General features: G+C 40.4%; 1 protein-coding gene across 8 annotated transcripts in view; it reads left to right on the top strand.

Moving 5' to 3' along the window:
• Positions 1-23,838, top strand: part of si:ch211-26b3.4 (connector enhancer of kinase suppressor of ras 2) — a 56,517-nt gene extending 32,679 nt beyond the window's left edge. The window contains exons 9-25 of one of the 8 annotated variants that reach the window (XR_010915424.1): positions 1,089-1,235; positions 5,577-5,704; positions 5,824-6,029; positions 7,632-7,718; positions 8,531-8,739; positions 11,215-11,252; positions 11,362-11,404; positions 13,095-13,143; positions 14,640-14,812; positions 15,457-15,530; positions 15,665-15,736; positions 17,210-17,280; positions 17,377-17,477; positions 18,078-18,831; positions 20,323-20,585; positions 20,699-22,118; positions 22,287-23,837. Coding sequence is in view for 7 of the 8 variants with exons in the window: in XM_067519112.1 (XP_067375213.1) it covers positions 1,089-1,235; positions 5,577-5,704; positions 5,824-6,029; positions 7,632-7,718; positions 8,531-8,739; positions 11,215-11,252; positions 11,362-11,404; positions 13,095-13,143; positions 14,640-14,812; positions 15,457-15,530; positions 15,665-15,736; positions 17,210-17,280; positions 17,377-17,477; positions 18,078-18,831; positions 20,323-20,585; positions 20,699-20,908 (2,625 nt within the window). In the remaining variant the exon portion in view is untranslated. The other 7 variants (XM_067519114.1, XM_067519113.1, XM_067519112.1 and 4 more) reach the window with 7 other exon arrangements.
• The last annotated feature ends 687 nt before the right edge of the window (positions 23,839-24,525 follow it).

Here is a 24,525-nt window from a genome sequence, read left to right on the forward strand (position 1 = left end):
AGTCATCTCTCTCACTTTCTTGTCTAGAATTTGACCATACTGGCTGAGCCATCTTGTAGTTCAGTATAACAGTAGTTTTCAGGCTACTGGCACTGAGGACATTGTGGTGTGTAGTGGCAGTGTCTTTTTGTATTGGTAGCCACTACGTTTAGTAGAGTAAATAAAGGCTTGTTGTAATTTTTAATATCTCAAATGTTTACTATAGAACGTACATAGCTGGATATCATGTAAACATTGTGTAAACTAAAAAACTAAAAACTAAATATCTTTTGATTTTTTTTTTATACGTGGCTTTAGGTCAAGACAAGTGGTCATGGTCGATTCATTTTTTGATTTTCCTAAATCAGATGTAACGATGTCAGAAGATTTTCAAATTATTCTCTACAGTCCACAAACGTCTGCAAAATCAGGCTTTTCTGAAACATATCTCAATCTTACATCATCAGTTTCAAAGTGTCAAATGAATGACTACAGTGCAACATAGAAGAGACTTTAAGGATAAGTACTGTACAAAACCAGAAATAGAACCAACAAATAACACTAAATAACTATAAACATAAACTAAAAAGTTTTAATTAACACAACACATGCCTAAGGACAGTACTTAAGGCTTAAGCACAATATAAACTTATATATACTTATATTAGCAGCAACAACTTGGGTGTAATCAAGTTCCTGTGGATTTTCACCTCCACCTCTGGCATGCTGGTGAAAATTTGGCAGAAAAGTGTTTAAATTTGCATTATTGAAATTGTAAGCAAAGATAGAAATTTGGTCAAGTTGTGATGTTTGATTGCTGATGCCACTGTACAGCTCTTGCTGTGCCTCTGATTCATTGGTGTTAAGGGGGCAGGTAGACAACAGCAAAAGCTAAGATGAGACGAAGGTGCCTCTTAAGGCAAAGCCAGGGACTTGATTCTTTGATTTTAGTCAAACAGCTTTTTATAGTCATGATAAATTAATCCATCAGTCTAGATTCTATTTTAATATAATTATTTTACAGTGCATTGCCTTTAAAGTTTTTAAAGTCTAACGTTATGTGTCTGTGTGCACGTGTGTGTGTGTCTGTGTGTGTGTGTTTTCCTCAGGTGGGCTGGCAGCTAAAGAACCTGGTCAACGCTCTGAGAGAGGACCCATGTGGAGTCATCTTAACGCTTAAGAAAAGGCCCCAGAACACCCTGAGCTCCACACCTGCTCTGCTCAGGAATGTCCGCTGGAAGCCACTGGGGCTACAGGTAAACACCAGCAACACATGGATACCTTAAGTAAAGTCCCTACTTCAGCCTGAAAAGGGCTTAAAACACTCAGTGACTCCTGAGCTACAAGGACCTTTGTAACTGTAATTTGGTCTTCAAGGCTTTAAGGAATTATCACAGTATGAACTGTCCGCTCTTTCTCCTACGGGTGTTTAAAACTAATATTTTTAAAGGAAACTTGTCCAGTGTTTGACCTTGCATCCATCCTCCCATTGAGCATTTCTACAAGTTCCTTATTTTCAAAGCTTGCTTTACTGCTGGTACACTTCAAAGCCATTCACAAATGGTTTGGTGGCTAATGCCACTTGCAAACAATGCGTGTATACCAAAAGCCTATGTTTAGATTGTGGTCATTCAAGATTCATAGAAAAGGGGGGACCTAACTCACTTCACCTTTGCACTTCTGAGTTGTATGAATGATTCAGAAATTGTACAAAATTGCTTTCTTCCCGCTTAACAACAAGAGCAGGCCAGTGCAAGGTCACCAAAGGGTGCATTCATTCTCACACTCACTTTCCGATTTACGGAATCTTTGGCCCTGATTCATTAAAACCTATGTCCTGAAATACATGTCTTTTCCACAGGAAAGTAAATTTGTAATGTACAGTAAATATAAAACGTGGAATAACTGTTTGAAGGCTTACAGCTCAGATCTGTGTACACATTTCACTTAAGGGCAAATACTCTGTAAATCTGCCACTTACTCAAAGCCCAGAAAAATTAGTTGACAATTTTGGTGCACAGAAAAGAACAAGCCGTGCTGAGCAGGACGGAGGGGTGAGGCGAGGGGTACTCTGGCGCTTCCTGAGTGCTTTGTGAAGCGACAACCGTCTTGTCAGACCCCTGTGTACCACGATAGCTATTTTTAACCTCACATCAAGCTAATTCATTTACATGCTACATGCACGCTTTGATCTCTGCTTGTCTCTCGGCTGCTCTTTGGCTTTTTTTTCTCTGTCTCCTTCTTTGTCTAGGTCATTCCTCCATTTCACTGTCTCCTCCAGCATTTTTCTTCTTTGTTCTTTTCAAGCAAGTGCTTTATATGTTGCTGTTGTTTCCACATGTTCATGAACATACAACTACAATGTTCACATGGTAGACGGTGTTTTGTGAATATGGTTTCTGTAAAGGCCTACACCCCATAATAACTATTGAGCCACAACTTTATCACCATCTCTGTTTTTAACAAGCCAGAGAGCTGTTCCTGTTTCCAAGTTGCTCCCTTGTCAGATCATCCTCTAAGTTGTTACCATGAGCTTATTGTTATTGTTGCAGTGTGTGCAACAGCAGTGGATTGTGGGAATTCTACTCTGATGGGCTGTTGAGACACAAACTCACCCTGATCAGAGCACCAAGGTATCTGTAGGAGAGGAAGAAAAAAAGGAGTGTTTCAGATTTGTTCTCTCTTAGAAAGACTGGAGCTGTTAATTATTCATAAGCAACTACAGGCAGCTCCACTGGATCTGAAACAAGAACCGCTACTCAGCAAATACTGGAGATAATTCACTGAATCCAAAATATCTTGCTAAACAGCCTGTGAGTTTGTGTGTGTTGGAGTGGGTGGATGTGCGGCACTCATTTCTAAGCATTGCCATATGCACGTTTGTCCATCTGAATGTGTTAATGTGTTTCTGTGCATGTTTGCACAGGGAGTTGTTGTCCGTTATCAGTCCTGTTGCTCCTTTGAGAGGTGAAGGAAATGGGTCACAGCACTCTGGAAGCTTGATTTTGGATAAATACTGTACACACACACACACACAAACACACACACACCACACACACACAGCACTAAGCCTGGTTTTGGAGGATAAATTGTACAGCTATGAAGTTTAGCCCATGTGTGGCAAACATTCAGCTGGATTATAACTGAATCCACAAAGGAAACAATTTATCTCTGCAAATTATCATGTGATTCCAGCTCCAAATCCCTCTATGGCTCTCTTTTAATGATGGCACATATCATCTCTTTCGCTCTCTCTCTCTCTTCCTCTTCTCCTATGTGTGTCTGTGCTTTTGCACGTGTGTCTGTTTTGTCCACAGTAGGATGGAGTAAAAGCAATTTGATGATCCGCTGTAATTGCAATGACGTTGGCAATGATTTAAACAAAGACGATGAGGATTACTCTGGAGATCCACCGTGCTGCCAAAAAATGAGCCTGCAAAAAATGTTCTTTGACTGCTTAGACTCAAAGCCACGTCACGTCCACATCACAGGTCATCGCGCCACTCACATGTCTGTGACCCCGCTTTCATAAATTTGTTATGTGTTCAGACCTTTAAATTATTACCGTGTGTAAACACCTGCTATTTTAGGCAACGGGTATTGGCCAGTCATGTATTATTAAAGGTCCACTTGAATGGTTGCTTGCAGTACGTTCTTTTGGGTTGTTTTGGTGACAGCAACGTCAAGTTACTGACATATTATTAGCAAGCTGAATGTTCGAGCTCTGTTTGTAGTAAACCATAGTATAGTATAGTACAGTAAATGCAGCTCACCTGATGGTCCGTTCAGTAAATATCAGTTCACACGTCATCATTTTCTGCAAGTGAAATTTGAAATTGTCATTTTTGTAAACACCTGTCAATACATAATTTGGTTAAAATCATCACTATCATCACCAGGTCTCTAAACTAACACATACTTTTGACCTTATTCTATATTACTTAAAAATTGCATTAGGAATAGTTTTATCTTTGTAACTTTCTTAAACAAATCTGGACTAAACTTGTATACTAATGTACAAAAGTTACAGTTTAATTAGAATTTTTACTTGTAGCGGACTGTTGTTTTTGGCAAGAATTTTTACTTATTGAGTATTGAGTTTGTGTAGTTGTACCACCTCTGGCAAGTATCTTTAAAGTGCTCCGAAAGCAAAGAAATCTGAACATTAACAGTTCCATGAGAACTCATATCACCTAGTGGTATGAAAAAGCTGCTAATGAATTGACATTCAGGTAAGATTCTTTTTTCACTTTTTATTGATGCTGGTGTTCAGATTCTATGTGCTTTGGAAAAAGCCAAGCTAGAAGTTTTTTCCTGTTTCAGTCTTTGTGCCTTTTGTATATATACATACAGTATGTATACAGTTGTTGTAGTTTGCAGGGGTCAAATGTGTGAATGGTGTTTTAACTGAGTGGAATTTCGGATGCAGTGGATGTCCCATTGCTTTTTGCTTCTACCCCCTCCCCCCTTTTTCATGAAAGCAGTGGTGGGCTGTAATCACTAAATTACTGTTTTCACTTCCAGCTCCAGTCACCACACTGCACAGCTCCTCAGCCTTACTCTCCTTCTCCTGAATTCTTTCCCTCTGTCTCTCTTTCTTTGTCCTATTTCCTGTGCTCTCTTTTCTCCATCTCTCTTTTCTTCGTCCCTCTCATTCCACCCCGTCTTCATTATTTATTGTGGAGCTGTCTTACTGTAAGCTGCCTTCATGAGAGGAAAACTGTTCGGGAGACAGAGATGAAGATAGAGACAGGGCCTGGGGATGGATGAAGTTCAGGTGGTGGAGGGAGGGAAAGTTTGGAGTATGAAATGAATTTGCCTAATGCACTGCTGATAAAATGATGAAACACTGTTCCTCCTTAATGAGAATTCTGCCCGCCTCTCCATCGTCGGGGCTCCTTGTCTGTTTATCCATTCTGTCCACACTCACGTCTCCTTTCTGAAAGGAAGCATACTCCTCAGACATAGAGTACAGTGAAACACTCCATTTTTCTAAATCTGGGAAACCTCATCCTCAGGGAGACAGGCTACGTATTTGTCACCACAGCTGTTCTGGCTGAGAACAAATATAATTCATTTGAAATTTGAACTGAGTTTCCGTGACATCCGAGGCGAGGCATCCTGTCCTTATGAAGGACCTGATGATAAATGAATCCACGTGTCCTTGAGTCAAGCTGAGGTAGGAGGCCACGCCAGCTGTACTTCGTCCTCTTCTCGTAGCATGGAAGAGGGGAGGGGGAGAGGTGATGCTTAGTGAGGAAGAGTGAGGAGAAGATGGGAGAGGAGGGGTTGTCATGGGAACAGACATGATGAGAGCCCAGTGTGAGTGAAGAAGCTTGAGATAAAATGACAGAATAGTAAAACGATTGAATGTGGGAGATGCTCCACAGTCAGACAGATATAAAAAAACGACAACATACACAACATAGCAGCTCTGTGAAAATAACTCTCTTGTTTGTGATTCTGTGTTAAAACGAGTGCCAGCTGCAGTACAACGAAGATATCGCATATAAAGGGGTTCCTTTAGCTCGAAACAGTGTAAACTGTCTGCTTGGGGGGGAATGTTCAGCTCCTTTCTCTACTTCTTTCTCTCTTAGCCGGTACCCACCAGCCCCACCAGCACCTCCCCTACACCTGGCGGGACTCTAGGAATGTCCAAAATGGATGGCCCCAGCATGCAGGATGTCTATATCCTCTCTCCTGTTTCTGGCCTTTACAGCACCAGGTCAGATGCTTACACACACAGATGTTTGATGATGATCATTACGTTGATTATTATGATGCAGCTGATGACAGTGATGATGGTGCTGATCACAGTGGTGATAACAGCTCTGCTCCCTGCAGGGATGAACTGGGTCTGATGTCATGTGACGACATCAGCCGCTACAGCTCTCAGTCCGGCTCCAAAGGTTCAGAGGCAGTCAGCTACTACCTAGATCAGGACAGCGGCCAGTACTTCTCTCTTCTGGAGGGAGAGGGACCACCGGTGCCTGACTATGACAGGGCGCGGAATACGGGTATTCGTCGTCGGGACAAAACCCCTACACATGGTGAGACAGTGAATGGTATCAAGCAGTGCGAATGCGGCAGGCTCCAGCTCCCTCTATTGGATCTAAACAACAGCATGTTCTCTCTCACCTTTTCTTTTGACCTTTTTCCCAAAACATATGTGTTCATCACTTCACTTCATGCCTGTGCTTTGTGTCTTTACCTTGCGTACACACGTCCAAGAAACACGTGACATGCCAAAGGTCCAGTGGAAAAGAAAATGCTGTCGCCAACTCCCTGTCTGCCCCACCATCTGTGTCCACCTTTGTCCCAGACAGTTTCCCAAACATCCTTTGATGTGCAAGGCAAAGGTCACGGGACAGATGGAAGATTTGGACGTTTACATTTGTATTAGTCTTAGCTGAGACTGATTCTCAGCATTTTATTGGCACTCGAAGACTGAACTGAGTGAGATTAACAGATGTGAAGTTACAGTTATAGTGTTTCTGATGCAGTTTCTCCAGTGTGTGCCCGTCTGTCTAACGGAGGGCAAGGCAGCTCCTACACACACACACACACACATACACACACACACACTCACACACAATGCACAGCAGCAGCTACAGCAGCAGTGTCCCAACTGAGGTGGACAACTCTTTTATTGTTGTTATTGGTCTTTGTGTTGTTACTTGCAAATACAACTTGACAAGTAAAAAAACAATAAAAGTAGTTTATTAAAACATCTGTCAAAGCGTAAATGCAAAACGGTAATGTCAGCTCTGCCTGCTCTAAAGACACAGCCTGTGTTCTTAACAACAGTGAGTATGTCTAACTGCTGTAAAGATGCTAGAACAGCCTAATTTGTCAGTTCATTAGCTTCACCATGTCAGCACCATCAATACCATGTGTCCACTCCGATAAGAGTGTTAAAATGTAATTTTTTGGGGGCTTATTTGCGATTAACTATAGACCGTCTGTGATTAATCACAATTAAAATTTTAAGTGATTGACTAATGCAAAAGTAATACTACCGTAGCTATATAACCTTGTTCTGTAGTACACGTAAGATTTTACTGATGAATTCCTACGGAAATGTAACTTATACATTATCCGACTTTAAAACGTAATTTAAAGCTGCACTCATCAATATCCCAATTTTAACAACGCATTAAATGGTTAGTAACGATGAACTTACAGAAAATTATGATCCAACGCTCCAGCTTCCCCCCGCAGTGTTGGGTGATAATTATCGGTATTTTTAAGCTTCTTACAAATAATTCTTTTGTTTTTTGGCCCATACATTGAAAATAAAAATGGTTTGCATTATACTGAATATGCTCCCTGTCCAGATTAGCTGATTAGCTGCTGAACTTAAAGCGTTTAGCAGCCAGATAAAAAAAAATAACCTAAAGATTAAATTTATTAGAATTTCTGTTGAATTCTGTTGAAAACAAATGAATTAGTAGTTTACCCTGTGGCCATCTCACCATTGCCTTGCACATCATAGCAGTCCCTCGAGAGTTTCCCTTTTCTTACCCCTCACCTGCACACACTTTGTCTCACGTGTCCACACCCCCAGCTGTCTCCTACTGTCTCTCACTCACCGCTTACCCTCACTTCCTCCCGCAAAAGCCGACTCTCTGATTGCTGATTGGTCATTCCAGGTGACCTCAGACCTGTTTCCATGCCTCCCGAATATAACTGGATGGCCGAGGCCAAGGAACCAAGCATGGGCAAGAGAGGGAGCCGAGGTACACACACACGAACACACACACACGCCAAAAAACACAGCCCCCAAGAAACTTAACACAAAAGAGTCAGACTGATCCCGTGCTTTGCTCCATACTCAGCTCAACATATTTCAGCTCATCCTCTGGTTATCCATAGTGTTGTGGTTGTGTTAGGATACATATCTGCCTGGTATGTATCTCACAGACTGACCAATAAACATAAATGCAAGGGAATTGCATTTATACGGCCGTTCTGGAAATGAGGCTATTTTTATGTGACCAATTCTAACCAGCTTCGCCGTTTTGCAGCGAGACTCGATCTGTATTCAACTGAGGATCCTCCATTCTACCAACAGAAAGTCTATGAATAACATTAAAGCACAATACTTGTGTCAGGGGTCTGCCTTTCTCCTTCTCTTTCTCTGAGATCCTTTTTACTTTTCACATTTAAGTACATATATACAATAAACAAATTAGATAACAGGCTTTTTTTTAATCTGGGGCTTAAGTGGAATAAAACTTTCTGTGACTGACAAGATTTAACAGTATGCTCTCGAAATCACAGCATAATCACTGCATACAGATTAGCTGTATGTCCCTGGCTGTGGATCCATATCAGATACTGCAGCTTTGAGGCACTTTTATCCCTTTCTGTTTGGGTTTTTATCTCGAGAGAAGTCGATTCACCCTCATCAGTTTTCTACTCTGGGGTTCTCCCTCATCTCTGTGATGATATCTCCTCCCCGTGTGGTTTTCTTCCCTGTCCTCTCTTCTGTTGAGCCTGTCCATTCTCTCACTCATTCACATCCCTCTCTTCCCCTTGTTCCCTGCAGATTCAGACAACTCCCTGCTGCGTTACCTTAGCGACGACAAGATCCTGGTTATCGAGGAGGAGCCAGAGGGTCCAGGCAGAGAGAGTCGGCGAGACTCCACCAGACGTTCTCGGCGCAAGAGCCGCAATCCAAGCAGCCCTAGCTTTCCCATCAGCCCCTCCATGCTGTCCTCCACTCTGCGCCTAGACCAGCCACCTGAGCCTTTGCCTGTACGTACACAGTCTTTTACACAGAACTATGATGCCCTTTATAAATGACCAAACACAATAGTTTATGCTAAAGCCTGAGGTAGTTTATTTATGTGTATCATAGATCTCCACTGTTGTGCCAAAACTAGAGAAACACATCCATGTCCCACTGTTGCACCTTTGTAAAAAGGAAAAAGGGATTGGGAGTTTATTTTGTCAATCCCACATTTACCATTTTCCAGCTGTAATGAAAACTGACTGCTACCCAGGTTTAGAATAGTCCCAAACAACACTGTTCGCAACCATTTTAATAGGCATTGTTAATAACTCTTTTGGACAACCAGTCAACCCATTAGAAAAACAAAACAATGGCTCAAAAAAGTAAATCCTGACAGGAAACAAATGGGCTGCGGGGATGTCAGAAAGTATTGAAAGATGGCCTTAATTACTGTTAAATGGTCTTTTAAAGTTACTTGGTGGTAACAGGAAATATATAAAATATTGTAGGTCTATATATGTGTGTGTATATATATATATATATATATATATATATATATATATATATATATATATATATATATATATATATATATATATATATATATATAAACAAATTAAATATCTGCATTTCATGAATAAAGAAACAGCATGTAGAAAAATGGAAAAGAATTTCACAGTGAAATAAAAGCAATGTTTGTTTTTTCTTATTTTCAGTACTTGATACTCGATGTTTATTTATTCATATACAATCCATTAATAGATATTTTCACAGCAGACTTGTGAATGTAGGAAAAGCAAATGTGACAGTGAGCCAGTAGGCACAACCAGTACCCTAAAGCTAAACAGGCTAATGGATTTTCAGGATTCATTAGTTTTAATATACACACCTGTGCATTTTACTTGTCAAGAAGTGGCACTGAAATACCCTTAATGTTTCATGTAACTAAGTGGAGAAGAGTTATGTCACTGATGGACAAATCTTTATTCACCTCACTGTAAATGGCCAGCTCAGCTTTAGGAAAGGTCATGATGCCCACAGAACAGATTCACACACATTATTCAGGTAATGGTGACAAAGACGAGCGAGGATGATGAATGTTATGGAAACACTGCCACCATCACGGATCAAGATAGTGACAGTCGCACTCGAAGACACATTGATATGTAACAATGCATTGTTTCTCATGCACATGCCACTACAGACACACACACTCCCGCATACACAGACAAACTCACACTAGCAGGGGTGTATTTGTATTCAGGGTAGCCATCTCACGACTCATCTTAACTCATCCTAATATCCCCATCTCCTCAGATGCGCCTGAGTCTAAATAGGAGTTTATTCTGGACCAAGGCACAGACGTGCACACAGGACACACAGGACACACACACACACACACACACACACCGACACAAACAAGTATCCCTGTGAGTAGGTGTATGACTCAGCATCAGCCAGACCAATTACAATCACAACTGACAGACCGTGCTTAAAACACGGCGCACGCAAACACACACATTCACAAGTTGCTAACAGCTTAGCTCACACCAGCCCTGTCTAACCCTCTCAGCTGTGTGTTTCTCATGGTGGTGACTCATACCTGTTTGGTAACACATCGAGTAAGCTCTCCTGCACTAACAAACATAAGCCAAGCTAAGGCTTAATGACCTGCTTGTTTCCTCTCTCATTTTATATGTATCTTCTTTGCCATCAATTTAAATTACCTACCTTTTGGCAAATGCCAAAACAGCGTGACCACCTGTGCAATATAATGCAATCAAATACAGTGGCTCTGCTATGATTTCTACTTTTACAATGTTATAATTTCTCAGTGTTTAGGTTGCAATTGTCAGAAAAGGGATAATGGAGTCATATTGGAGTGCATTATAAAAAGAGCTTCTAATGTTTTGGCCCCCTTATTCATTTTAAATAGGGTGGCCAAAACATGAGAACCACCTCAACTCATAGTGCACTCTAATGCACTCTCCTACCCACTTTGACATCAGGAATAAACACATAGTAGAATTATCACCTTTCTGACAATTTCAACCTAAAAACTGAGAAATTATAACGTTGTAAAGAATTCCTGCAGAATTCATAGCATAGCCACTGTATTTGATAACATTGTATAACATCATAATGTTTTTCCTGATGAGTGTACCTGTAAGAAGTACAGTATTAGTTGACTGTGACTGAATATATTTTAAATGTCTGTTCCAATTTGTATTCATTTCAAGAGTACAAGATACAGTACTTTTGAAATCAAGAAATGGCCATTTATTAGCAAAAAACCTTTTAGGGCACTGTCAAAGTGGTTTTGTTTTTTCAAAATGTATTGGAAAAACTGCCCATTCTTTGTAAACTACTTTATGTAGTTTGCTTTTTAATAAAGAAAAATGGAGAAATTTCCTTCTATACCATGTATATCTATGTGTCCCTCCATGGTCTTTAAAAGATTTATAATAAAGCCTTTTTTGTTTTCCTTTTTCTGTTAGCGAGGTGCAGACACACTCCGAGCAGACACAACAGACAGGTGAGTTTGCCTTTGTGGTTGACTGTCGTTTGACCACTTACTTGTGACTGTGTAAAGGAGTCCTATGAGTTGTTTTTGGTCACATCCAGTCCTGTCCATCCTCCTACAGGTACTCAGGCTCAGGGAGCTCAGGAGCAGCCTCCATGAGGAAGGTAATGGAGCAGATGATGTTATGGGTTTGACCGTTTACAAAATTTGTGCATCCTTGTAATTTTTATACAATCCTATCTTTACGGTTCATTTTAAGTCAGATTCTAACCCCAATTTACTGAAGCAACATGGGCTTTACAGTTACATCATCAGTCTCTTAGCAACTACATCCAGTGTTACATGGAAATTGATTGTGTCCAAATAACAGCTGAACATACAGCCAGACAAGAATAGGAGAGATACCTGAGATTAAATCCATTCAGGAATGTAATTATTAAATAAAGATAACAGTCAGATGAGGTAAATTGGTTTCCATATTTAGGTTACTGTGACACAGGAAGCTGTCTTAGTCATTAGCCCTATCTCTTCCAAAGCACTATGAGTTGCAGCATGCAATGAGTCAGTTCAGATGACAGATATTTATTCGGTTTTGTTACCTAGATAAATAGCCAGCAGCGTTATTTAGCCATGCTAATTTTAGTCCTCTAACCTACTTAATTGCGACTTGTGGCCACAGTAGCCACGATTTCACAGAGGTCATACAAATGACAATTAGCATACAATTTGGGCACGGTTGCGTTTAATATCAAGAATATATTTTGTATATGTGTATTATATATATGTTTGTAAATCAAATATTTAACACCTACATAGAGGAGAAATGTATTGCCTAAAAAGCTTGCTCTTCTCCTTCTCTGAGACAAAACTGAGGTTTTCATTTCAGGCTAGTTTCTAATTAGTCTGATATTTATTTCTTAAAATTCTTTAGGAGAAATAAGTGAAAAAGACTCATCCTTTAGATGTAAAGGAGATATAGAAGGGTTAATTTTTTTCCTTTGAATAAAAAAAAAAAGAGCTCTTCAAGAGAAAAGGAAGAATTAAACACCGCTGAACAATACAATCCACATGAATGAAAGGATTTAATAAAGGGCTGCTGTACTATACTGCATCAGTTTAGGTGTACCTAATAAACTGGGAAATAAAATGCTGTCTGTACTAATGCACTTTGTTCCATAGTAGCTCTGGAATTGCCCGTTTTCTTTCCAAAGGAAAAAAAGGGAGCCATCTAACTTGTAGCAGAAACATACAAGACACAGAAATAAAAACTAAAATGATTAAGCTCATATTAGTTATGAGAATCCCATTCTTTCCTACTGGGGTGTTGTGCCCTCATAGCTGAATGGTTACCACATATACCACATAGCCACAGTGTTCTGGTCTTATAATGTGCTGCATGTTTCTCTCTCCCATGTTTCCTGTCTGCTCTCTATTGTATAAAGACAGAAATCCTCAAAATAATTTTTTTAAATGCATCTGGGCAGTGCCGTTTTGGTGCATTTGAGCATTTTCAGATTCACTAAAAGTAGCAAAGGTGATGCAGTTCATCCTGACTTCATTGAGCTTTAGCCTCTGTGGCAGGCAGCTTTCAGCGCTCCATCACAACTTGTGGGTCACTTCTTGGCTGTAGCATTGTGGTTCCTCGATCCCCCTGTTCCTGTAATCTTTTCAGCAGTATCTGTGAAAAAAACAAAATAGGCTAAACATAGATAGACATGGAACTGGCTGCTCCTCTATGTGTGAAATGCATCAACACCAAAAATAAACTTGAGCTTGAACGTGTTTCAACATATCTTTCTCAGAATTGTTTTACAGATTTTTCTGAGCTAATACATTTTTCTCTCTTCTCTCTAGTCTTTCCATTACACCTCTCTAAGAACAAAAACCAAAAAGAGAAGTAAAGGTAGGCACTTGATTTTGAATTTCTTTTATTCAGTTGGTATTTGTCCTTCCGTAAAGGATCCTGTATTTTACCATCTTCGTCAGTGTCGATGCATGAACCCTAAAGACAGCTTACATTGGGAACCTGCGGTGTGTCACTAGGAGAAAATGGCTTAATATATGAGAAGAAGAGCTTAGACATGCATGATAATATAAGTGTGTGAAACGTCCATATATACTGCACAGTACTTGCTAGCTACAGTATGTGCATAATCGGAGTCACACTTCACCTTCAAAATGAGCAATTTACGTGAACTTATTTGCAATTTCATTTTTTTCTCTATTGTTTTCTCCACATTTATTTTACAAGGGGATGGTCCTTCTCTAACTTACTGAGTCCCGACTGAGTTCCAGAGGAACTATTTGAACATGTGACTGACAGCTGTCTTCTTGTGCTTGTGTGCTCTGTCAGATTGATTTTCAAACAATATACAGTTAAAATTATTACTATTGGTTTTAGCCTCAGGTTTTATATGTCAAGACAATAACTGCTGAGAGATGTCAATGGGAGCAAAGCAAACCATTTTGAATAGGAGCAAAGGGTGAACCACAATCGGAGACACAAACAATGGCCATACACAACCATTTTCAGCAACATACACAGAACTGTTTATGAAACAGAACAACAAAAGCTGATGACAGAAATACTGTGAGAGCTGTGAATAAAAACCCCAAAACAACAGTCCTCACCAACCTCACCAACAACCTCCGCAGTGCAAGGGTGAAGCACACTGCTTTATGCACATCACCTCATTAGCAGTAAGGTCTGAAAAGCCAGGTTGGAATTTGCAACAACAAAAAAAAAGTACAGAGATGAGCCACAAAAGTCTGTAAGTTTTATGGACTGATGAGACCAAGATTAACCTACTTACCAAAGTGTGGAGGAAGAACGGTTCTGCTCATGATCCAAATCATACAAGCTTCTCTGTGAAGCAGAGTGGAGGGAGTTTCATGGCTTAGACCACATGGCCGCTTCTGCTACAGGCTCAATAATTTTAATTTGGGATACAACTCATGATGGTAGCAGAATAAATATAAATGTCTACAGTAACAATTTGTGTGAAAACATCATCAGATCATCATGCAGCAAGACAATGATATAAAACACAATGGAAGCTCAACAAAGCAACCGGTGGAAAGGCAGATCAAAAGAAGAGACCTCCAATGGAGAGGTATCAGAGGCTTGATGCAGATACTAGAATTTGCGACAAAATATTAAGCTTTGTCTACTTTGATTTACTTTAAAACTACCTGTTTCAGTGCTGTTGTAAATGATAGAAATTCTGACCTTCCATCTGATAACTTCCATCTTTCGATCCCAAATGTTTTCAGTGTACAGCACAAACACATGGATTAGCCTCGCCATCGCCGCACTTTGTATATTTCTCAACTTGATTTTTTTACTGTAAGTAAATCACTTGTAGTAACACCCTTCCCCCCTTCCCCCTCTCTCTGGAGGCTCTCTAACAAGTGCAAGTCGAAGGAGAATTTCCTGTAAGGACCTGGGCCACGGTGACTGCGAGGGCTGGCTGTGGAAGAAGAAGGATGCTAAAGGATACTTCACCCAGAAATGGAGGAAGTACTGGTTTATCCTCAAAGAGTCTTGCCTTTACTGGTACACCAACCAAAATGTAAGGCTTCATATTCAACTAAAACAGCCCCCAGACTTTATACTACTTTTTCTTCTTCCTGCCTCTTTGTTGACAAAGTTATAAATACACAAAGTAAAATAAAGGAGTTTTAAGTTTTAACATAAAGTTCAGTCCACATTTTTAAATGACAGCTGTATAATGTCTGCTGTGACTAAATGAGCCAAAATCTAAGCTCTGACAACTATATCATCAAGGGAACAGGCAAAGATTGAATCATCAAATATCTTGCTTTACCAGACCAACAATCCAACAGACGAATGTAGTTAATTTACTGTATAATATGGTTATAATACTCTGAGCTAGAACCATTTTTTTTTTGTTGCAATTTTTGCTTGAAAATATTCAAAATGAATGGATGACTTGTTGCCGTTGATACTTGTTGATCTCCTCCGTGCATCCAGAGCATTTGATGAATAACTAAATATTGCACAGTATCTAACAAAATCATATTTTTCATGTTAAGTGGCAAAGGAATTTATCCTGGCCAATGTAAACAACATGTGTTGTTTTCAAATGCTTGACTGGAGTACTACTATCTCAAATAAAACTGGGTTTTCACTATGCATGACATTTTGTTCTCTGTGTTGATGATGTACCACCATCCTCCATCTGTCTGCCTGCAGGATGAGAAGGCTGAGGGTTTCATTAGCCTCCCTGAGTTCAGAATAGACCGAGCCATAGAGTGCAGACGGAAATTGTGAGTGCCCATCATGTGTCGTCAAAATTACTAATCAAGCACATTTGCACTCACCCACACAACATGAATGCACACAAACATACCACGCAGATACAAAAACACTAATCAGTCTTCTTCTCCCTGACTGACTGCAGTGCCTTCAAAGCCTGCCATCCCAAAATCAAGAGCTTCTTCTTCGCCACAGATTGTCTTGAGGAAATGAACAGGTGAGCACCTGCAAGTCTCTGATTGTGTGTTTGTGTCTTAATGTGGACTGTAAGCAGAGGCTGGGGACATCACATGTTCTTCTATGAATATTTTATCTGAGTAAACCAAGTTTACGCAAGGCAACAGTCCACCAACGCAACACTGTGCATGAATAAAGCATGAATCTGGCCCTCTGTTGTTAAATGTTGAACTGTGTATGTAAATGTGTGTGTGCGTGCGGGTGTGTGTGCCGCCACATATGTGGTTATGTGAGAGGGAGATTGTAGTGATATTTGCAGGAGCGCTATCTGATGAGCTCTAATTATCCACACCTCTTCTCAGTGACATTGGGTGTTAATTAGGGGAGAGTAATTAACCAGCTGTATTTGACTTCCCATACTGTGTTTGGAGGGGCAAGTGATGCTGTTGCACGTACATGTATGTTCATGTGCACTTGTATGCACTTGTTTCTTGTCAGAAAGGTAATAATTCTACTTTGTTTATTATTGAGGTCAAGGTGGGTAGTGGATTCGTACTGGAGTGCATTATAAGAAGAGGTGGTTCTAATGTTTGGCCCCCTCATCACTTTAAAAAATGCCAGCCAACACATTAGAACCACCTCTAACCAATAAGAAACACATAGTAGAATTATCACCTTTCTGATAGTTTTAACCTAAAAACTGAGAAATAATAACCTTGTAGAAGTAGGAGTCATGGCAGAGCTGCTGTATTGCATTAGATTGTACAGGTGTACCCAGTGTAAGGTTGTGGCTGATCGGTGTACGTGTGAAGGTAGGTAGGTACTGTAGCTGTTAGCGTAGGTGTGAGAAAATAGTCTTGAAACATGATAATGAAAGTGTTTTGGTGAAAAGTGCTTGAACATAACATATTCAGTGCTGGAAGCCTCAGCCAAGTAGCTGCTAGACTATTTCCTCAGCAGGAACTTTTTGGGGGGAACATTTTCCTAGTTAGATCCATTTATTGTTCATAAAACGTGCTAACAATAATAGAAACAGAAAATATTCAATCTGAGTGACAGCATTGATTCCTGCTCATGTGCATCCTTGTACGATCAGTTCCCTGTTCTTCACACAATGTCTGGGACTCTATTCTTAGTAGCGACCTTATTATTCTGTGTCTGGTGAAACAAAGGACATAATCTGCAATGAAGACAGATGGAAGGATGGGTAGAGGAAATAAAGTGTGAATATAGAGAGAGAACGCCAGTGGTGTTCTCTTCTTTGGATTGTCACTTCTTTCTTTCTCTCTAATTATCTTGATGCTTTTCTCTCTTCATTGGGGGGGTCCGAGGGGGAGTCAGTTAGACAGACGTCAGCCATTAAGAGACACCACTTAAATTATTTAGATTGAAAGTTTTTTATTCATCACCTACCATTTGCCCAGTATAACCCATCCTTTCCTCATTTCCTTTCTGCTGCTATTTTCATCTAACCTTTCATGTCCTTCTTATCTCCTTTCGCTGTTTCCTACAGGTGGATGAACCGGCTGGGACTGGCTGCTATTGGCTACACACCAGATGACAAGGTGCCACGCCCTGATGAAGGTGAGATAGATTGGCTAATTTAAAAATGATTCCTCCTTCTCTACTCCTACGTCCATGAATTGCTGACATTTCTTGTTTTTTTTATCCCAACACCAGACTACTGGAGTGAGAGTGATCAAGATGAGGTCGATGGCTCAATGACACTGAAACAGGAGGGACCTTCATCCCTCTGTGATACTTATCATCGCACACCATCGGTGAGTAAACATGCATACACACACTTACACACATGCATGCAGAAATTTCCTTATGGTGTCTCATTCTGATAGAATATTTTAATTCTGAAACCCCCTTAGTTTTCACAGCTGCATAGACCAGAGCTCTCAGCATTAATATAAGATCAGAGTGTGAGACTATCTGGTTAGGTAAGCAGCCAAAACTCTCACTTCTGTGTTCTGCTGCCAGAAATAGTTCACACTGTGACCTCTAGATGGCGACAATTCACAATGCTCACCTGTGACAGATAGTGTAATAAAGTACTCCTCAGATGCTAAGACATATACATGAGCAATACCAATGGCACTTGTGCCATATTTGTACCAGCTAAAACCTACAACATTCAGATCAGTCATTCTAAGAATTACTCATCTGCCATCTCATTTTTTGCTGCCGTTTTGCTCTCATCTTTTGGTCTTTCATGGCTCTTTATACTTTCCTATGTTCTTTTTTCAAATGTCCTTCCTTGCACACCTCCTTTGTGTCCTTCTTTTGCCTGTCACATTTCCCTTATATCTTTGCTTACATTTACCCTCCACATTAACCGACTACATCCACCCCACTTGCCCTTGGCCCCTCAGACAAATCTCCTTCACAGCTATGACCAGTTACCCCGATCAGTCAGCTCCATGAGCCTCATGCGCTCAACACCGTCTCCACTCCCTCCACCAATGAGTGCCTCTTCCTCCCCCATCCCTCCACAGATGGTCTCTTCCTCCTCCCCTCTCCCTCTGCAGGTCAATTCTTCTAGCCCTTTCCCAGAGCCCAAGCACGGTCGACACTTCTCCAGTGAGTCCACGCACTCCCACTCCTCAGCTGAGGACCAGCGTGGAGATGGCATGGGCATGGGCACAGGCACAGGCAGCACCAGTACCCACTCATCTGGCTGCCGCTCTTCACATCGTGAGCGCCGCTCCTGGCAGGATCTCATTGAGACTCCTCTGACCAGTGCAGGGCTGCACTTCCTCCAGACAGCACCGGGGGACAATGATTACGGAGGCCTAATGGGGAGCATGGCTGGAGAGATGGGGCTGTACGGAGGCTTGGGCAGACAGGGCATGTCCCCAGAGAGACGCAGACAAGCCACGCTGCCCGTACGGAGACACCACGCCGCAGAGAGGGACAGGGAGCGGGATGGGCCCTTCCCACTGGAGCGGGGGCCATACACACACAGCCACACACACAGACGATCCCACAAGCAGCGGAGCCAGAGTCTGCCCAGGAACACAGACCCGATGCCAGGAAAGCTGTTACACACCTCAGCTCATATGGAGGAGAGGAGCGAGGATGAGGAGGCAGAGGGACAGGCTGCAGATATGCTTGAGGGTGAGGAGGGTAAGAAAATTACTCACTGTCTGGATTATACAAGGAGAGGAACAAGTACAGTATGCACAGTAAAATAGACTATTAAGTAACAAATGAGCCAAGAATGTTGTGCTGTCCATTATGCATCCCTATACAATAGCCTATGATTGAAAATGATTATACTGTCTGCATAATCACTTTGCTAACGGTAGATTGTCATAAAGGTATTTGACTAAAATTATTGGATTATGATACATTAATATGTAAGTAACGTTTTACTGTTACAATTGCTCATTGACTTAATATAATTACATATAGTCAAATTTTGCTTAGGTAATTTAATCAGTTGATTGTATTGTATTTCAGAAGTCTGCTGCTAAACACAATGGCTGTTCATATGGTCTATAAATGTTTTCCTATTTTTTATTTTTTTTTTTTTTACACAGCCCTGCCCTTCCCTAATTCTAAAAAAATGTATTAGTGTGTTACTGGAGTTTAAGAGATAGTTTGTCAGAGGTCTAACAAGTAATAGAAACAAATAAAAAGAAAAACAGTTGGGTACAAATGTTTGCTTCCCTCTTGATAAATTAATTAAAAACAAACATCGACTATTTTTTTGATGAAAGAACATTTGTACTAACTGAATGTGTATTAAATGTTACGTTAATGAGAAATAATGTTTCACTCGTTTTGTCATTTCAAAAAAAGGGGATGCAAACTTTTGCACTTGCCTGCAAAACAAATACATATTTGTTCACAAATTATAGCTCTTTGAAACTTAACATTTGCACATTTATTGTAACTGTGATACTTTTGTCCATTTACTTAATTTGATACTTCAATACTGTTAACTACTTAATATTCACAAACTGAGCTTTTCTTGTACCCGTGTTCACAAATTTGTTGTTGTAAAATGCATATACAAAACTGTTTGTGCCAAAAAGGACCCATCACAAGATCTCCACACATAGCCGACCGTACGTATTTTATTAGTAAGTATGAGCAGGGATTTGCAAGGAGAGGGAGCCCATATCAAATGAATCTGTAAAGTGGGGTCCAGAGTAACAATAATATGGTTGTATGGCAATTTATTTAATTATATGTTGCTAATATGGGTGAGGTGACCCATTAATGTAATTAAAAAAAAAACATTCAGCTGTAACACTGAGGTGAGTCAAATCTTACACAAATTAAATAGGCCTACCCAAGTAAAAATACTAATACTTCTTTTAAAAAAATACTACACTTCTTCTGCAATATTTGGGCATTAATCTGACTCAGTTACCAATACAAACTGTGTTTTACAGTGTACTGTTTTCACGTCTGTAGCATATGCTTTAAGTACCCAAAATAAAACAACCTTTATGATCTAGGCTATGTTATATTACTGACTTCAGTATTCTGGTGAAAAAAATTTTATTATGAAAGCAAAGACAATTGCCAGGCTTAACTTTTCTCACTGGTAGCACTCTGTTAGCATTGTGAAAGTGACTCCCACCGGTTGTCTCCTGGCTGTCTCAGACCTGCGAGAGTTGAGAATTGAGAGCAGAGAGAGGAGGGTGTCTGAAGGAAGGGAACGGCGAGTGTCAGAGGGGCGTGAGCCGGAGCCGTTGGACGGACTAGAGCAGCTATACCGGGCCCTGGAGCATGCTAACGTGACGGCCCTAGGAGACCCAAGACCCTGTAGCAGACAGGACCTCCGACGCTGTTTCACCCAGAGAGCCAGAGACCCCCTGCTCAATGACAGGCTGCACCGAGTCCGAGTCCTCCGCAGCACCTTGAAGGTAGCGCAAAGAGATGACTCTGGTACTAACACAAGATTTGGGGGATTTGAAGAACAATTCGGTGTTTGAGAAGTCAGTGTAGTAACCTCCTGGTGTCTTTTTCCTCCTCCAAGGCCAAAGAGTCGGAGCTGGCAGTAATCTGTGCCCTCCTGGAGGACCCTGGCCTGTGCTCCCAGACCTTCAGAGAGTGGAAGCAGTGGCACAGCGAGCTCTATGCAGACATCTGCCAGCTCAGCCCCGGCACCAATGGCCAGGATGACCTCTCCCCGCTGGCCGCACCTCTCATGACCCACACACACTCCTTTATTGAGACACACGTGTGAGAAAGTGAGAGAGAAGCAAAGACTTGATAGACACAAACTCCCACACACAAACACAGACAGAGCTTTACGTTACAAACTCTGTCTCCTGATCATGACTCTGAGCACGCACAGACACACAGACACACACACACAAACACACACAGGAACACACATTGTAAGATGTGTAAATATCATAGAGGGAACAGTCTGAGACCTGCGTGTATGAACTTTTGATAATCTTGAGGACCCCACAGGGTGCCTATTGCATGCCCGAACAGAAAGCATTAATCTTCCTTTGTCTATGGAACTCAGCATAAACTCCACATGCTTTGTCGAGCAAGATGGAAAAAAGGAGACTTTTTAACACGTATGTTCCTTTGTATTCTCCTCATTTTGCTTTTTTTTTTTTTCCTTCAGTTGATTTCAGGGGGCAGGGGGAGCTATGTAGCAGCAATACAGAGGAGAACCCTTTTCACCAGAGCACTGTACTTTTGTACTGATGAACTTTGCACCCAGAGCCACCAGTTCTCCCCCTATCTCCCTCTCTCTGTTTTTTTTCTCTCTCACTGCATATCTTGCTTATTTACAGGGACCTCACTGTTAATTCCAGGCTGATCTGACAGGACAGTGTAAGGAAAATAAGGCCAGTGGCTTTAACATAAGACTGTGAAAGGTAGCCATCAATGCTGGTTTATAGCTGATTAAAAACAAGCGTTATGAGCACTGAGAAACCATCATGCTGGCTAGATGCACACTATTTCAAACTGTGAACTGTTAAAAAAAAAAAACATGATTTTGCCTGCAGAAGGAGGCTCCTCTGATTGAGTGCAATTCTACACTTCAGTTTGCATTCTCTCTCCCTCTCTCTGTGTTTCCTTTTCTTGATTTTTTTGCCCCTTTGTTTCTTCTCTCTCTAGTCCTCAAAGACTTGTGTATATTTGTATACTGCTGTGTATACTGATGTAAATGTTTGCGTTCCACTACCACTGTGATATGCTTCTAGAGGTAGCGGAGGGAAGACGGAGAGTATGTATTTGAGTGGGTGCAAAATATTTTTAGTTGTGTTTTTTAATTTGTTTTTTCTTAAATAGCGAATGCAAAAGCTAGAGAGTTCCTTTCAAATAAGTCACTCACTACAAAGAATGCACTTTCTATATCTCTATATCTCATTGGCTGCATCACAGGGTCTATGTTTCATCGGCCTCTATACCATTGCTGTTCAAAATATCAGGTAAAAGCATTTGCCGTCTCATTTTCTAAAGATTTGTGTACAGTCTACAAATATATTTAAACATAGATGAATATATAAAATCTATTTACGTTTTGTGTCATAGATATAATGTAAAGTATGCCGTATTCTATGCCAAGGTTTTGCAGTGTCCCCCTCTTCACTCTGTAGGTGCAGGGTATCTAGCAGTCGAACAACTAGGAGGCCATCACTCACAGCTGACTGACAGTTCTTACTGGTTTTGCTGACCCTTCTCCTGGTGAAATGTTGCATGAGAAAAAGGCCTGGGATTGATTTGATTGGACAGCGTACACTATTGTTGATCATTTGTGTTTTTTATTTTTCTCCTCTCATGATTGCAAGATAATTAGACTTGTAGCGCATGATACATGCAAAAGTACTGATGAAGAATGACTTTTTATTTATATATTTATATACATCTTCTTTCTTCATTATACACGTACTGTAAATGACTGAGGGAGGCTTTTGTTTTTTTGTTGTTACTTAGTTACTGCATCTAACGCAGATCCTCCTTTGGTGTCCCGACAGAAGGGTTCCAATTTGATACTTTGTTTTAAATAGAAAGATTGACACATGCTCATTGGCGTCAGGAATCTCACCTGAGAGGCAGCAGTACGTTTTTTTGTAAAATTCTAAAATGATAGCTTTTTTGACATTCCTGCCAAGCATATGGCTGATACTGGATGGTCAAAGACTTCTACACTAAGTGGTCTGTCATGTCTTGTGCAACTCAGATGAATCATTTCATCTGCAATATCAGGCCAAGGACTCAACGTTGCCCCCCAGTGTTGAAGGCTCTGAAAGTCACGCGTAGCACCCGCTGTATCCAGCACAATTTGTATATGTTTTCATATTTTACTGTGGTTTTTTGAGTGTAGGTTCAGGTTTTTCATCATGTCACACGGTCATGAAATATCAAACACACCCCAGAGATATAGCTCATGTTTTTTGAATGGTTAATTTGACAGTACCACAAAGAAAAACTAAATGATGCAAGCACTTTCCCTGTGCCTCCCAGCCCTCTCTTTGGCCACAGTGGACTATTCTGGTGTTCCTACACATGCAGCTGTAGAAGATACAATAGTTTTAGTCTGCAGACTTCTCTGAGTTTCTCATTCATAGCGTTGGTCTTCTTTTTCTAACTGCCACTCTAAAGAGCAGGCAACATACTGTAGATTACAGAATTATGAGAGTTATAATTTGTAGGCACAGACTGTGTTATCCCTTCCAGATCTTTGTGTGTGTAGACCTGCAAAAACAGGCCGAAAAGGGAGATTCCACTGTGTGTTTTTTCAGGGGTGTACACCTCATGGTACATTGCACAGGTGTGTAAGATGTAAGTTGCACTGCGACATTAAAAAAGGAACATATTGCTCTTTTTCAAGGATAATATTAGCTTACTGTTATTCTGTACATTAACTGACTAAAGATGATATTAAAAAGAAAGAAAATAACATTTATTCTTCCTAAAGTAGCCTTTTTTGGTTTCATATATATAAATATATATTACAAAAAATACAGATTGTAAACTTAAGTTGTTAAACTTTGACTTCAATAAACTGAATCCTCTGCACTATGATATGTTTTGTTTATGTGTACATTTTCTATGATATATTAAAATAGCATTACAGTGTGCTCTGTGTGTGAGTTTTGCCAGATACAGTATAGATTTACAATCATTTACAAGGTAGCAACAGGTCAAAGATATGGAAAATATAAAATCTTTTCTTGCACCAGCTTGTATCTATATCTAAAAATGTTTGAGCAAATTAAAACTTTACATGGCAACTGTAGATTTTTTTGCTTGTGATCAGTAATCTGTGATATTCTGGAACAATACGTATTTTATTTTAGTTTGTGGTAGTTTCATTTACCTTTATTTGAGAACATGCACAATGTGAAGATTTTTAAAGAGGCCCTCTTCAAGTCTACTAAATGAGGTAATAGGCCTACCAGATTCACCTTGATTAATGTTTTTCCTACATTTTAATTTCCATTGAAGTTGCTGTTAATCAGATTACCAGAACTATTAGTCTTAGTGAACATGTGACCCTGTGTCCTTAAAGTGCAGCACGCATTAAACTGCTGTGTATAAACAATAATGTATCAACAATAGGTTTACAGGAAGTAGAATATTTATTCCCAAAATATTAAAGAAAACTATTTTATTTTTATTTTAATAAGAGTCATGCACGTTAAGACACTGAACCCCGAACAGCCCTTTCCCATCCCCAGCTGTGCAGTGCCGGGTCCAAACCTGGGAGAAATTGGGGAGGCTTGCATCAGGAAGGACATGCGGTGTAAAAACTCTGCCAAATCAACATGCGGATAAATGATCAGCTGTGGTGACCCTGAACGTACGGGATAAGCAGAAAGGACACACACACAC

The sequence above is a fragment of the Channa argus genome, chromosome 10 (genome assembly GCF_033026475.1).
Source record: "Channa argus isolate prfri chromosome 10, Channa argus male v1.0, whole genome shotgun sequence".
NCBI classification, from domain to species: domain Eukaryota; kingdom Metazoa; phylum Chordata; class Actinopteri; order Anabantiformes; family Channidae; genus Channa; species Channa argus.